Raw genomic sequence first — 13,455 nt, forward strand, 5'->3', positions numbered from 1 at the left:
TAGCCCCTGAAATCTTGCCTCTGCTCAGTTTGGAAGCTTTTTGGTTTGGGTTTGTTTTTTTCTTTTCTTTTTGGTGACGTGGTGGGGTGATTCAGGGAGGCTGTTCTTTTAGGTCCAAATGCCAGACACCCATTAGAAGCATGAGTTGACTAGACCCTAGAAAGGCTGTCACTCTTTAAAATCTTGTTCTATTCCCCTTACCTACTTAAAATGTCTCTCTGTCTGTCTCTTACACACACACACACACACACACACACACACACACACACACACACACACACACACAGAGTCATCTAGTCCTTCCTCTCACCCCTTCCAGCAGGAGCCAGTGCTCCAAGAGAAAGGTTTGACTTTGATACTTTATTCCCTGTCTCCTAGCCCCCAGTTTGGGCACACCAAGTGAGAGGGCTCAGCCCCGTGAAAGAATTGGCCGGTAATGGAGTAGAGTACCTTGGGAATGGGTCCTTCTGCTGAGGCATTGGTCAGGAAATAAAGAGGAATCAAAGTGGAATCATGGCCCTGAAGGGCCTGGCCCTGAGTGTTCTTGCTGCTCTTGCTGTCCTTCCTTCGGTTCCAGCCCTCCACCAAGCCCAGTGAGGGAACACTATCCCTTGGCCTGGAGCAGTAAAACTCTCCCTAGGCCTGCCCATTTGGGGAAGAAGATGAGCTGGATAAAGATGTCCTTGGACTCTTCTCTCCCAAACACTTTACCCAGCAGCTCTCAGGCCAGATGTTAACCGACTCCCCTCCATGAAGGATGTGAGGGAAAACTGAATGGTCTGAGTCCCTTATTGCTTCAAGGGTAAAGTGGATTGGTTGGGGAATAAAGCACGCTGGAGTTTGTTGTATTTTCTCTCAGTAAAAGCCTTTTCCCCCGACTTTCTTTGCTGCCATGTGTGGTATATATGGGATCTTCACTGAGGGTCCTTGTTGCTTTCTTTTTAAGTGCCTGGCTCTTTGACCCCGTTTTTTACTCTCAGGAATTCTCACCTGTGGCCTCAGAGGAGGCTGTTTAGACTCACAAAGCCCAAACCTGAGCCTGGCACTTTGTAGCTTAATGAGGATTATGGAGGGAACCTGCTCTACCTACAGTGGAGCCTACAGTTACCCAGACCCACAGTCATGAAAAGCAGCATTTGGTTCATGGAGGGGCGGGGGTGGCACTTCCAGGAGTCTTCGAATTCTGACTTCTCATAGATACTCCAGAACCATGGATGGATTCAGTACAATCACCTTTATTCCAGGGTTAGAACAAGGCCGTGCACACTGCGGACAGAGGGGGGAACAGGGAAATGGGGTGACTCACTGAAGGGCAGGATAGTGGGAGGGTAGGTTAGTATTTTTTTAAAAATCTGACTTAGAGAAACCAAGGGACAGGGAATTTTAAAACTAAGGTGACCCTGCCTTCGTTCCCTCCCCCTTCCCTCTCAGCCAAGGGTGGAGTGGCACCCCTCCTACCCCAACATTAAGTACCCCCCTAACATAGGAAGTAAGAGATCATTTCACTTCCCGATCCCACCAATCTCCCCTTTGCTTTGGGGAAAAGGAGCCAGTGTCCCCTTAACTCCTAGGGAAAAGCCAGATAGGACTATGGGGTCTCAGGAAGGTCCTTAAGGCAAAACCGCGGAGTGTGTAGAGGTGTTTGTTAAGGCAGGTGTCTGCAGCAGTGGCAGGATGGGGGAAGTGGGTATAAAGATTGGGCTATTTGGGGGAATGGGTAACCTCCAGCCTTCTGGCTTCTTCCCTCTTCCAGTAGCTGGCTTATCCCTCTCACTTTCTGTCTACTCTTACTTCCTCCCTAGAAGCGTCAGACACAAAAGCTTACTCTAAATCAACTCTGGGCTTGAATCTGATTTTTTTTTTAACTGCCTTCTCTTCTGTTTTGGCTATGTGGCAACCTATCCATGCCACCCCCACCCCCACTCCCCTTTCCCCAAACTCTCTGGTCTGACCTAGACAATAAGTTAACACTGATAACCACAAAAGGGCAAACATGGCAGTGCGGGTTTAATATACATATATGTAGAATATATATGTACACACAGTTAGCACGGTCAGGGTAGGGAGGGGCATCTTGGGGTCCACAGGCTGGGGTCAGTACCCCCTAGTGGTTTGGCTAGGAAGTAGCTATAAACCCAAGGGGCCAGGAAATGGGGCCAAGTGGAGAAGTAATATCAGTGCTCCCCTTCCCAGACTGAGCCAGGTCTTTTGCCTTGGGGTGCGGGATTAGTGCAAAAGAAAATACTGACGTTTCCCCCTCCCCTTCTCTCTTGTCTGGGGGCAATTCCCTCTTAACTAATGGTGGGAGCACGGGCCCTGAAAGTAGGGGATGGATTGGAACCTGTGGGGCCTGTCCCTTGGGCCCAGGGCTGGAGGGTTTCTCTTGGGGGAGGACTGGTTGAGGATCGCTCTCCAGTCTTGCTCAGGCTCAGGGTACTAGTGTGAAACAGTCACTGAAGAGGAATGGAGGAGTGAGGGAGGGGCACCTACTCCCTTCCATCCTTCCTCAGCTTTGGCCTCCCACTTCCTCTGCCTTTCTAGAGTGGAAAGCAAACAGGGGCTTCAGCTTTAGAGAGCTTCTTACACCCATCTCAAGTGGGTGAGAGAAAAGTGAAAAGGGGGTTGTTTATTCATGCCCTTCCATCCTATTAGAGAATGAAGGGAGGGCATGGAGGGGATCTGCCCTAAAGCTCAGCTGCAGTACATGAATCTGGACCTCACTGAGCCTTCCCCAAGTGCAGAGCTCTGGTCCACTCCTGGGCCACACTGGCCTAGAACTACTACTTTACTCTTTCCTTATGTCCTCTCTTTTCAGCCCATTCAGGGCCTTTCCCAACCCTTCAACCTTCTTAGTTTTCCTCATCCCCAGCTTTCCTCATTTCATTTGGAAAAATCAACCCCCCCTCTGTTCCTAGACTTTTTTGTGGGGGGCGCAGAGAGGTAAGGGAGTGGAAGTGGGAGATGCAGGGGGAATGTGCTGATTTCTATTTGCATAGAAATAGCCCCCACCTCCCCCTGGAGTGGGGGGGACCAAGACCCCATACCCTGCCCCCCCTCCCCCGGGAGGGGGGACTAGGCGAGCTAGACGGACAGACAGACAGCCAGAGCGTGCGCACACACGCACACACACAATTGGGAGTGGTTAAGACCAGGTTAGTGAATAGGTAGGGTAGGGGGTGGTGGTGCAGTGTTTGCCCCTGCCCCCTTCCCAGGAGGATGGGGGTGGTCCACTGAAGGTCCAACCTTCCTCCTGTTCCTCCTCTTCCTCAAGCCTTCTTTGGCGGGGGAGCCAGCTTGATGATTTCTTCCTCTGAGGGCTGCCGGATGATGTCTAGGGGAAAGAAGGGGATGAAACCAGGGAGGGCTATATGGCCAGAGGGTATGGGGAATGTGTACTTAATGTGGGGAAACAAGACCGTATCTGGCTTTTTTAGCCTTTTATTCCTCCAAGCATCTGGAGGCCCAGCCCCTGCCCAGTACCCAAGGAATCCTGTGTTGGGAGGGAGTTAAGGATAGAGGAAAGGGCAGAGGATGACTGTCAGTGAGCAGGAAGGTGAAGGGATATGAGGGCAAAGAAAGAAAATGGGAGTGTCTCATTACCTTTGTACTTCTTGGCACTAGGAATGCGGGTCAGTTTAGTGTCCAGCTCGTCCTCCTCAGAGATCTTTAGCACACGGGTCCTGTAGTCAACCACCATGGTGAGCAGGTCTGGTCGCCTTGAAATCTCAAAGATGTGCTCTATGTAGGAGAGGTTATCTAGAAAGATGAGGGCAAGCAAATCAGAGTTGGCATTTAGAGCACACATCTTCCCCACCTTCTGCTCAGCCACTGGATCCCTGTGTTCTAGTGCCAAGACTGAGTGTAGACAGGGAAAGATGGAGGAGTTCGGAGGTGGTAGTTCTGAGGACAGATTGATATTTTTTTTATGGGGCAGTGAGGATTAAGTGACTTGTTCAGGGTCACAAAGCTAGTAAGTGTCAAGTGTTTGAGGCCAAATTTGAACTCAGATCCTCCTGATTCCAGGGCCAGTGCTTTATCCATTGTGCCACCTAGCTGCTCCCTTTGTAATTACATCATAATAATAATGAGAGTTCACACAATGATTTAAGGTTATTACAAAGTACTCTCCTCAGAGACATCCTTATGAGGTTATGAATGTGACTATTTCCCCCTTCACACAGATGAGGAAGCTGAGACTCAAAGTAATTAAGTGACTTGTCCATGGTCATACAGCTAGTAAAGGTTGAAGCCACTATTCTTTCTTAAAATTTTTTCATTCATTTATTTATTTATTTTTAATGGGGCAATGTGGGTTAAGTGACTTGCCCAGGGTCATACAGCTAGTAAGTGTCGAGTGTCTGAGGTCGTATTTGAACTCAGGTCCTCCTGAACCCAGGGCCGGTGCTTTATCTACTGCACCACCTAGCTGCCCCTGAAGCCACCATTCTAATAAAGTACATTTGCACCACACTACTTCTAGTGAGCAGTGTTCCTGCCACTGCCAAGTCCTGTACTGTTAGGGACAATAGATACCTCGTTGGGGTTTTAAGCAGGTGAAGAGGAACCCCTGTTCCCCATGTCTGATGATGTGTGCCCCACAGTACTGCACCACCAGGCATTTCTCCACAGAAATTTCCAGTGTGAAACTGCTGTAGAATGTGTGAAGAAAATTTCTCAGGTAGGACTGGACAAAAGTCTGGGAGCTTTAGGAGGAAGGGTAAGTAGACAAGGCCACCCCTAAATGGACACTTCTTGGGCAGGCTTTCTGATTCCTCCAAGCCTTTTCTTTTTGTTCCTGTCCCCTCAGCCCAAGCAGGCAGGTGTGCGCGCGCACACACACACACACACACACACACACACACCCCCTACCTTTGTCCAACTTGTTGTGGGTCTCGAGGAAGTGAAACCAGGCACTACCAGTAGTGATCTCCTCACTCTTCTCACTTGGTATGTCCTCTTTACAGGCAGACTTAAGCTGTTCCAGGTCCTCATGGGTGATGTTGTCAGTCAGGTCCTGTAGGAGGGTCCCGTACTCTGCCATAGTTGAAGGTTCCAGGGAACTGAAGCAGGAAAAAGGAGTTTAGGCCATGCTAGTTCCATTACCCTCTCTGGTCACTCAAGCCACCTGTGTGCCTGGCCCTTCTACTTCTGGGTGAAGCCAGAGTTCTTGGTTGCCTTTGGGGAACCTTAGCCCCTTCCTTGACACCCACACCCAAGGCTTTCAGGTACATGGGGGTAGTGAGAGGGAAGGAGAATCAGGAACTGCTTAGGGGAAAAGCAGGCCCAAACCTTGGCTGTTGGAGGAAAGATGTTTCTGCCCTGGAGGAGGAGCTACAGGAAGGTGGGAGGCAAGGAGATGAGTTGGGGGAAGGGACCACAAAGACAGACACACCCCTTTCCCTACCCCCCATTTTTCCTTTTTTCCCCCTCTATCAGTAACCCTGGCAACAGCTCCCCTGACGGAGGAGGCGGTTACCATGGCAACCTAGCTTCTGACTTTCTCACCCACTGTCTACTCCCCCCCTCCCAAAAAAAAAAAATCGCCTAACTACTGAGGGTGGCTAAAAGGCAGGCTTATGAGGGGGATATTCAGCACAGAAACCTAAGAATCCCAGTTCCCATCCTCTTCCAAAGGAGCTTGGGCCCTTCCCCTTGTCAGGGTAAGAAAGTTTCCCTTTCCCACTGAGATCTGGCCTAGGAGCCCCAGCTGTATCCCCCTCCTCATTGAGTCACTTTTGGATGGAAGCCTGCCCCCCTGTTATGGCCCCTCTGTGTTCAGTACTGTATTCAACCCCATGGGGGAAGGCAGGGAGCAGTGGTCCCTTCATCTCTATCCTCACCCCCTGCCAGGGTCTTTTCTCTCCTCAGACTGGCCCATAGCTCCCACTCACCCTTTTCCCTCCCGGGCTTTGTGGTCCTTTGTACATCCTCCGCGCCCAGGAATACCAAGCGGCTGGCGCTGGCCCCCTGCCCAGTTCCCAGGCCGGCTGGGTGGCATTGGGGGTGGGGTGGGGAGAAGAAAAGGTTTCTAGGGTGGTATCAGAATAGAGGTAGGGATAGACGAGGCCCACAGCATCTTTTCTGGGTCAGCCTCCCTTCGATCTAGTCCATCTTGTTGCCTTCCCTTCCTATACTACAACTCCCTCCATCAACTCTGATCTCTTTCTCTAAGACCTTGATCCTGTCATGATTTACAGGATCTGGGATCAAAGGACCTGAGTTTGAATCTCAGCACTGCATCTTACTACCTGTGTGACTGAGGGCAAGTTACTTCTCTTGGCCTTAGTTTCTTCTGTAAGTTAAGGGAACTGAATTCAATGACCTCTAAAGTTCTTTGCACCTCTGAATCTATGATCCTATAATCTCTTGGCTGGATCTTCATGTGTGGACCCCACTGATGTCCTTATCTCCAGTCTCTATCCACTGAAACTAGTGCTTGCCTTTGTATCTCACTCTCCTGGGACTGTAGAGGCAAGGACCAGATCTAGCTTAAGCTCCCTCTTGAACCCCATGTTTCTTTTATTGAGACCTACAAATGAGGGAGGAAGAAAGTGAGGATCCTTCTTATACTGACCCATAGAGGGCCTGAGCCTATGGTGGGATGGAACAAAGTTTAAAACATTAGGGAGAACTACTTCCTTACTCTTGCAGGTGTGAATCCCTCTTGAGAGTGGCCTAGGAATAGGTGAGACTGGTGGGAGGGTGATATACTAGATGACCACCTTTTCTCCTCCTACCAGTCTTCCCTAAATTGAAGCTGTAGACAAAACTACATCTTCTTAACAAATGCCTCCAGCACCCTCTCCTACCCCCACTAAACCTTCCCCTTCTATCCCATCCTATTATACATAAACACACACATTTCCTGGTTTACAAGGAAATTGAGGCAGACACTGGACATTTCACAGTGTAAGCCAAGATGCTGGGGTTCCCATTCCCAGGTACCTGCTCACACTAGGAAAAACAGGGCTCCCTCTAGGGCAGCCACTGTGACATACATACACAAAGAAGCAGAATTAAGTATGTCCTACAATGAGCTTGAGCCACATAAGCGCACAAAATCACACTCTCACACTCAGGTGCAGTCAGACAGAAGAGCCCAGCGGTGGCTACAGGCCCTGGCTGGGCTGAGAACAATGCTCTCTGCCTGTCAGCACCAGGAACTGTCTCCACCCAGAAAACTAGGTCACAGCCAGCTAGCTCCTGTGCTACCCAACCCCCTTCCTCTGGGACAGACAGAATGGTTGGGATGGAAGATAATGGGCAGGGCAATGAGATGTGGGGAGTAGGGATGGGGTTTGGGAACTGAAAGGGATGGGAAATATATGAGAAAGGAAAAGGTAGGAAGGAAGAGCTTACCCTACATACTAAAAGTGTCCTTTGCTCTCTCCCCAGCTCAGAAGGCAAGAGCACCCATGAAGGAAGGGTACATGTGGGCCAAGGGGGAGCGTGTGAGACAGGAAGGGAAGATGGGTGTGTGCTGCATATATTTGGGTAACCAAGCTAATGTCGTTGATCATCTTACTTGACAGTCATACTCTATGTGTGGGTATGTGTCTGTCTGAAGAGAAGTTATGGAGTCACGGGTACAAATATGAGATAGATCTACAAAGGATTAGTGTACGTGAGACCTAAACCCTGAGAGGCACTGGAGGAAGAAAGAGTTCCTCAGGGGGCAGAGAATGTCAAAGGTGTGTGTGTGTGTGTGTGTGTGTGTGTGTGTGTGTGTGTGTGTGTGTGTGTGTGTGTGTGTGTGTGTGTGTGTGTGTGTGTGTGTTGGAGAGCTCCCATACATCTGTCTGTACGTGTGAGAAAAGGATTGGGCCTCAGCTTTGGGACTGAGGTCAGGGAGAGGAAAAGGCTACTGGGATTAAGGCTGGGGGTGTATAACAGATCCTGATCAAGGGACCACAGGGAGGAGGGGAGAGTGCCTATAGAAGCAAAGAAAAACTCCAGTCTCACTATGGCAACTGTAACTGGGCAGACTCTCCCCCTCCCCCACTACATTTTACACACAATTATCATAACAGGGACTCCATAGTCGGCCTGGAGGTGCCCTTTTGCCTGGGCAAGGGAGGACTGCAGCAGGAGGGATGGAGGTAAGACTTCTGGAGGACCCAGGAAGCAACAGTCAAGGTATCTCCCTCCCTGGAGAAAGGCTGGGGAGCAGAGAGCATAGAAACAGAATCCTAGCCCTGGAAAGGATGGAGTGGAAAGAAGGAATAACCTCTGAGGTAACAGTCCAGCCTCCTCATCTGAAGCTTCCAGACCCATCCCTGTGGGAGCAGGGCTCTTGTCCACCGTCTTTTACCATACCCTTCCCTCCCCCTCACTGTGCTTCCTGTGAAGTCCATGCACACCACTAAATACTCAGAAGAGCTCTGGGCAGGGTTGCTTTGTGTAAAGCTAAACTCCGGGACCCTAGCACATGCAGAGCCAGGAGGTCCTGGGTCTCAGAAGCTCTCTAGTCCGCTTGATCCTAGTTGTTTGTACCCATTCCCTCTCACTTCACATTGAAGGTCTCAGGGTTTCGTGGGGTTTGGGAGCAACTTTACTTGTCTCTACTTTGAGGAGTCATTCTTCCAAAGGGTTGGCTAGCCTAGTGCTCCAGCAGCGCCCCACTGGGCCCATCTGGCTCTGGGTGGAGGACAGGATACCAAGGCAGGAACCCGGAACCAAAGCAGGAAGTCCCCTTCCCTCTGTGCTCATTCTCCCAACTCCTTACTGTTTCCTTGAACCTTCCTCAGTTCCTTCCTCTCCCCTTCTTCTCTCTCCTACTTCTAGCACTTCCCTGGGGTAGATCCCAAACACAAGTTGCTCTTAGTCTGAGACAGCCCAAACTAGGGGCTTGTGAGAGGGGTTGTGAGAGGGAGGGGGGAAAACACTGGTTTAGTATATGCTCATCAATCACCAATAAATTTGGATGGGAGTTGCCTTAAGGTGGGAGTGTTAAGTTTGGAACTGGGAGCCGTGGCTGAGGCAGGGGTTTCCTGGGGATAGAGGGGGAAAAAATAGAGGATTTGGGGATGGGTGTGGGAGACACTTTGAGAGGAAGGCACTGAACACTCTTGGGAAGAATAAAAGGATGGTAATGGGGCAAGAACTAATAGTAGTGGTCACTAAAGGAATATCCATACACTTTGACATTAAACAAACCTTTAGCAAGTCACTAGCTCTCCAAGCTTCAGTTTCCTCATTTGTAAAAAAAAGGTTAGGCTACGTGACCGTTACAGTCACCTCCAGCTCTGATTCTGTGATCCTGTGACTTTCCCCAAACTGGGGGTGCTTGAATCTGCTTGTTGTCCCCTTCCTGTCTGTGGGTTAGGGGTGACGATCACATTCAGTACTGGAAATGGAGATGAATCTGTTTTAAAGTATCAGACTAGTTTTGCAAAAAACTGGGAAAAGATTCTAGCCCAGATTATTCCTGTTTCTTTTTTTTTTTTACCCCAAGCACAGGGGCAGACCCACATTTCAGGTGCCGTGGAAAAAGAAAGGGCTGTAGTTCCTAAATGCTGTCAGGACTTCATCCCTTGAAGGTTCAAGAGAGCCTCCTACCCGGGGTGACTCCACATCCCCAAACTCTGCTATCCATTCCCCTTCTTCCCTGCCCCACCCCCCATGAGTATCTGGTGCCAAATTCCCCAGTAAACTCAGTATAATGCAGTGGGAGTCAGAGGATTAGGAGGCCCAACTTCTGCCCTCACATCTGCTTTAGCTACCCCAGCAGCAGGCATTGATGCCGAGGCAAAGGCTCTTCTGCACATAGGCAGAGGTAGTGAAAAAATGGATGATGGAACCAGGCTTGGGGGAATGGTGTATCTGTGACTTCCCAGGAGGTTGTATCTTCTGATGCTGGTGCTGTGACCTGTCCAGAGAGGGACAGGAGCAACTGTGGAATGGCTAGACAGAATTAATGGAACAAGCTACACTATAACGGTGAATATATGGAATTCAGAGAAGCATAGGAAGATATGAACTGTGTAATAAGCAAAGCTGGGAAAACAAGATAAGCAATAATGTAACAACCATGGAAAATGGAAAGAACAACAGAACAATTGAAACTGGAAACTGGAAAATTATGACCTAGAGTTTGGCCCCAAAGAAAAGAAAGGAGAATGTATCTCCCTCCCTTCTGTGTGGAAAACTGCATATAAGGTGGCACTTGGTTAGTTTTACTTAACTGATTTTTTTCTTGTTTTTAGAGGTGTTTTTTAGGATGGTTTTCTGGGAGGGAAAAAGAGGGATATTTGGGGAAATGCAGGTGATGTAAATATAAAATATCAATAAAAAACATTTTAAGTGTGAGAAGGTGAAGGAGAGGCTGGTGGGGAAGGGTAAAGATCAAGAAAGGCATTTCCTTGTCATGCTTTGAAGGAACAAGTCTTAATGCACAGAGTGCTTTACATCAATATTGAACTATTAGCAGAGTGTAAGCTCCTTGAGGGCAGATATTGTTTCTTTCCCCGGTGCCTAGTATAGGGGCTGGCACATGGCAGACACTTAATAAATCCTTGTTGAATTAAATTGATTATCATTATTTTAACTCCTGGGGCTGGAGATGTATCTTTTCATTGCTTCTGCCTGCTCCCCTAAGATGAAAGAACTGAATCCTGGAAAGGGATCAGGCTAGAGAGTATCCAAGAGACTTCGCCTCCACTTGTTCCCGACTGCCCCATCTCTGCCTCATTGCAGCTTAGTATCTTTCTTCCCTTTTTCTTTCCCTTCATTTTCATCCTCCTGTGTCTCTCCCTCAACTGCCTCTCCTTCCCCATCTTATTGTCCTGTCTCTTCCCTGCCTTCTCCTTAATCTCCATATTCGCTTTCCTCCCCTCAATCGTTCTTCCTCCTTAGCTAAGGTTTCTCTCCTAGGCACACATCCAGATTGAGATTGGGGTGACCACCACCCCTCTTTCCCATGACTATACCTTTCCTGTTAGGAGCAACAGGTACTCAGGACTCCTAGAATTTCCTCTTCTTTATCCCTTCCCTGCCTGCTCCTTAACTCAGTGCCCTCTGTGGTCTAGTGAGGCGCCCCAGAGTACACCTATCCCTCTTGCCAAAGGTAACTGACCAATGTATCCATGTGTACTGTGTGTGTGTAGTCAGTGATCTTGTCCAAGTCAATGGGGATAGTATTTCTTAGGGTTTCCTATGTGAATGTATGATACTGCAAACCCACCCTCATGAGTTTATATGTGAATGTGTGAGGTTGGCTGGCACAGTCCCTTACACATTTTAGGGTGACAGCATTTTATAAATACGCATGTCTTTAAAGTGTCTCAACTCTCCCCAATAGGGGGTTGGGTGAAGAGGTTTCCCTTACTGCCCTCCTTCACCTTGTTGGGTCCAGGCACAGGCACTAGGAGGGACCAGAGGAGCAGGCAGTGGAGGGCACAGCTGGCAATTTCCCCAAGTGTGTTTAACCACAAAGGGAACTGGCAATTAAAGTGATTATGGCTCTGACAGTCCTGGGGGCCTGAGGCACATGAACTGCACAGAGAGCCCTTCTTCCTTAACTCTCTTGCTTTCAGACATTTGGAGGGAGAAAGAGGCACAGGGTGATGTCAGAATCTCCCTACCTTTATCACTTGATCTCTCTCTTTCTCTTTTTTCTATCTCTTCCTCTCACATTCTCCTCATTCTTTCTGACTCCCTCTCCATCCCTGACTGACTCATACTCATTCTCTTCCCCCCCACCCCCTACTCTGCTGAGCTCACTGTAGGGGACCTCTACCACTCTGCCACTTCCTCAGTTCCAGACTGGGGCAGACAGGAGACCACCAGGATATCCACACCTTTGCTTAATAACCAACTGAGATCTCCAACTTACCCTTAAGATTTTGCCCCACCCAGTCCCTGGGTAGGTAGGAAGCAATATTTTTCTTCCATCCTCTGCTCAAAGCTTTAAACAAGGGGAACAGACGCACAGGGTTGGATGAAGCTGCTCAGCAAGTCGGGTCAGGGATAGGGCCAGTGGCCCTTCCACAACCCAGGCAGCTGTCCTGTTAGATCCAGCCTCCTCTAAATCTCCAAATCCAGTAGTTCTACTCATGTGGGGGTGGGAGTGAGGAAGAGAAAACGCAGAGCATCTAGCTAGGCTCCTGCGTGTGATTGTGTTTGTGTGTGAGAATCACATCAGTATGTCATCATTACACTGTGTCACATCGGTGTTAACTGACTCCCTAATAGTCCCCTCACCAATTGTACTGTTTCCCTGTCAGCCAAGCACAGATTTAGGGAAGTTGAGGGTATCACCAGATGCCTCTGCTCCTTCCTTAAACAGAACCCCCTCCCCAACCCCACCTCATCCCCCTCTCCGAACCACAGACCCTCCTGAGTAGTCCAAGCACCCAGGAATCCCCCAAGCAAAATGTCTACTTTGATCTCTCTCCAATCACAAGGGGCTAGGGTCTGCTGTCCCTGAGCCTCAAAGGAGGGGGATCCAGCACTGGGAAAAAGAGACTAGAAGGGAACGGAATGGGACAGGATGAACCCGGAGAGAAGAGCGAAAGAGATGGGGGGGGGGGGTGCGGCGGGGGCCGTGTCCAGAGTGAAGAGGAAGGAGGGGCGGGGAGCCGGAGCTGGCCTGGGCCGAGGGCTGGGCGGGAAGCGAGCTCCATCCTAATCCCGGCCCCCGACTCCTGATGCTGAGTCCGGGGCGGAAAACGTGCTGCCGAAACCGCCCCTCCCTCCCGATCCAGGATGCGCCCCAGGACGCGCGCGGGCTCCAGCCCGGGGCGCAGCAGGAGCCGCAGCATCCGCCGGACCTCATCCCGCGGCGTGGCCCCAGAGTCCCCGACTTCGTCCCCCACCCTCCCCCCGCCCCGCCCCGCTCTACTCACCCCACTGCGCGGCCCCAGTCTAGCTGCTGCGGCCCCCGCCCCCCCCCCCCCCAAACCTAGACAGTCGGCAGATGTGCCCGCGCCCCTTCTCCCGGGGACAGGCATTTCTGCTCGGGACCCTCGTACCTCTTCGAAGCTGAGCGCGAAGGGGCCGGGCCGGGCCGGGCACTCCGGACTGCCCTGATTCCTGATCAGCCTCAGGAGCCGCCGCCGCCGCCGCCGCCGCCTCTTCCGCTGCTGCCGGAGCCCGAGCCCCAAGCCCAGCGCCGCCTCGCCCCACCCGGCCGGCCCGTGATGTCAGAGCCGGGGAGGGGCGGGGGGCGGGAGCGGCCGCCGCGGGGGCGGGGGCCGGGGCTCGGGCCGGCCTCGTGGAGCTGGGGGAGGGGGGCGTCCGGCTAGGGGAGGGACACCAGCCCCTCTCTCCGAGACCTGGGATCCGAGCCCTTTTCAGCCACCCCGCCCCCTTCCTCCACTCGGCACTCAGTGCTTTTTGCCCGCTGGTGAGAATGGAAAGAGTAAGGGATGTAAACTGTCCATTTCGTCCCCCTACCACTCAGTCTCCGGAAGCCACAAGCGGGAGACCCGGGGTTCTCCCCCTTGCCCCGATAAA

General features: G+C 50.9%; 1 protein-coding gene across 1 annotated transcript; it reads right to left on the bottom strand.

The window, feature by feature from the left end:
* Positions 1-1,215: 1,215 nt before the first annotated feature.
* On the bottom strand, positions 1,216-13,130 carry PEA15 (proliferation and apoptosis adaptor protein 15). The gene is made up of 4 exons (XM_043962999.1): positions 12,972-13,130; positions 4,870-5,060; positions 3,601-3,756; positions 1,216-3,331 (listed from the first exon to the last, which is right to left on the bottom strand). The coding sequence occupies exons 2-4, from the start codon at positions 5,039-5,041 to the stop codon at positions 3,267-3,269; spliced, it is 393 nt and encodes a 130-aa protein (XP_043818934.1). The 5' UTR covers positions 5,042-5,060; positions 12,972-13,130; the 3' UTR covers positions 1,216-3,266.
* Between the last annotated feature and the right edge of the window lie 325 nt (positions 13,131-13,455).

Source organism: Dromiciops gliroides, chromosome 4 (assembly GCF_019393635.1).
Source record: "Dromiciops gliroides isolate mDroGli1 chromosome 4, mDroGli1.pri, whole genome shotgun sequence".
Lineage (NCBI taxonomy): Eukaryota > Metazoa > Chordata > Mammalia > Microbiotheria > Microbiotheriidae > Dromiciops > Dromiciops gliroides.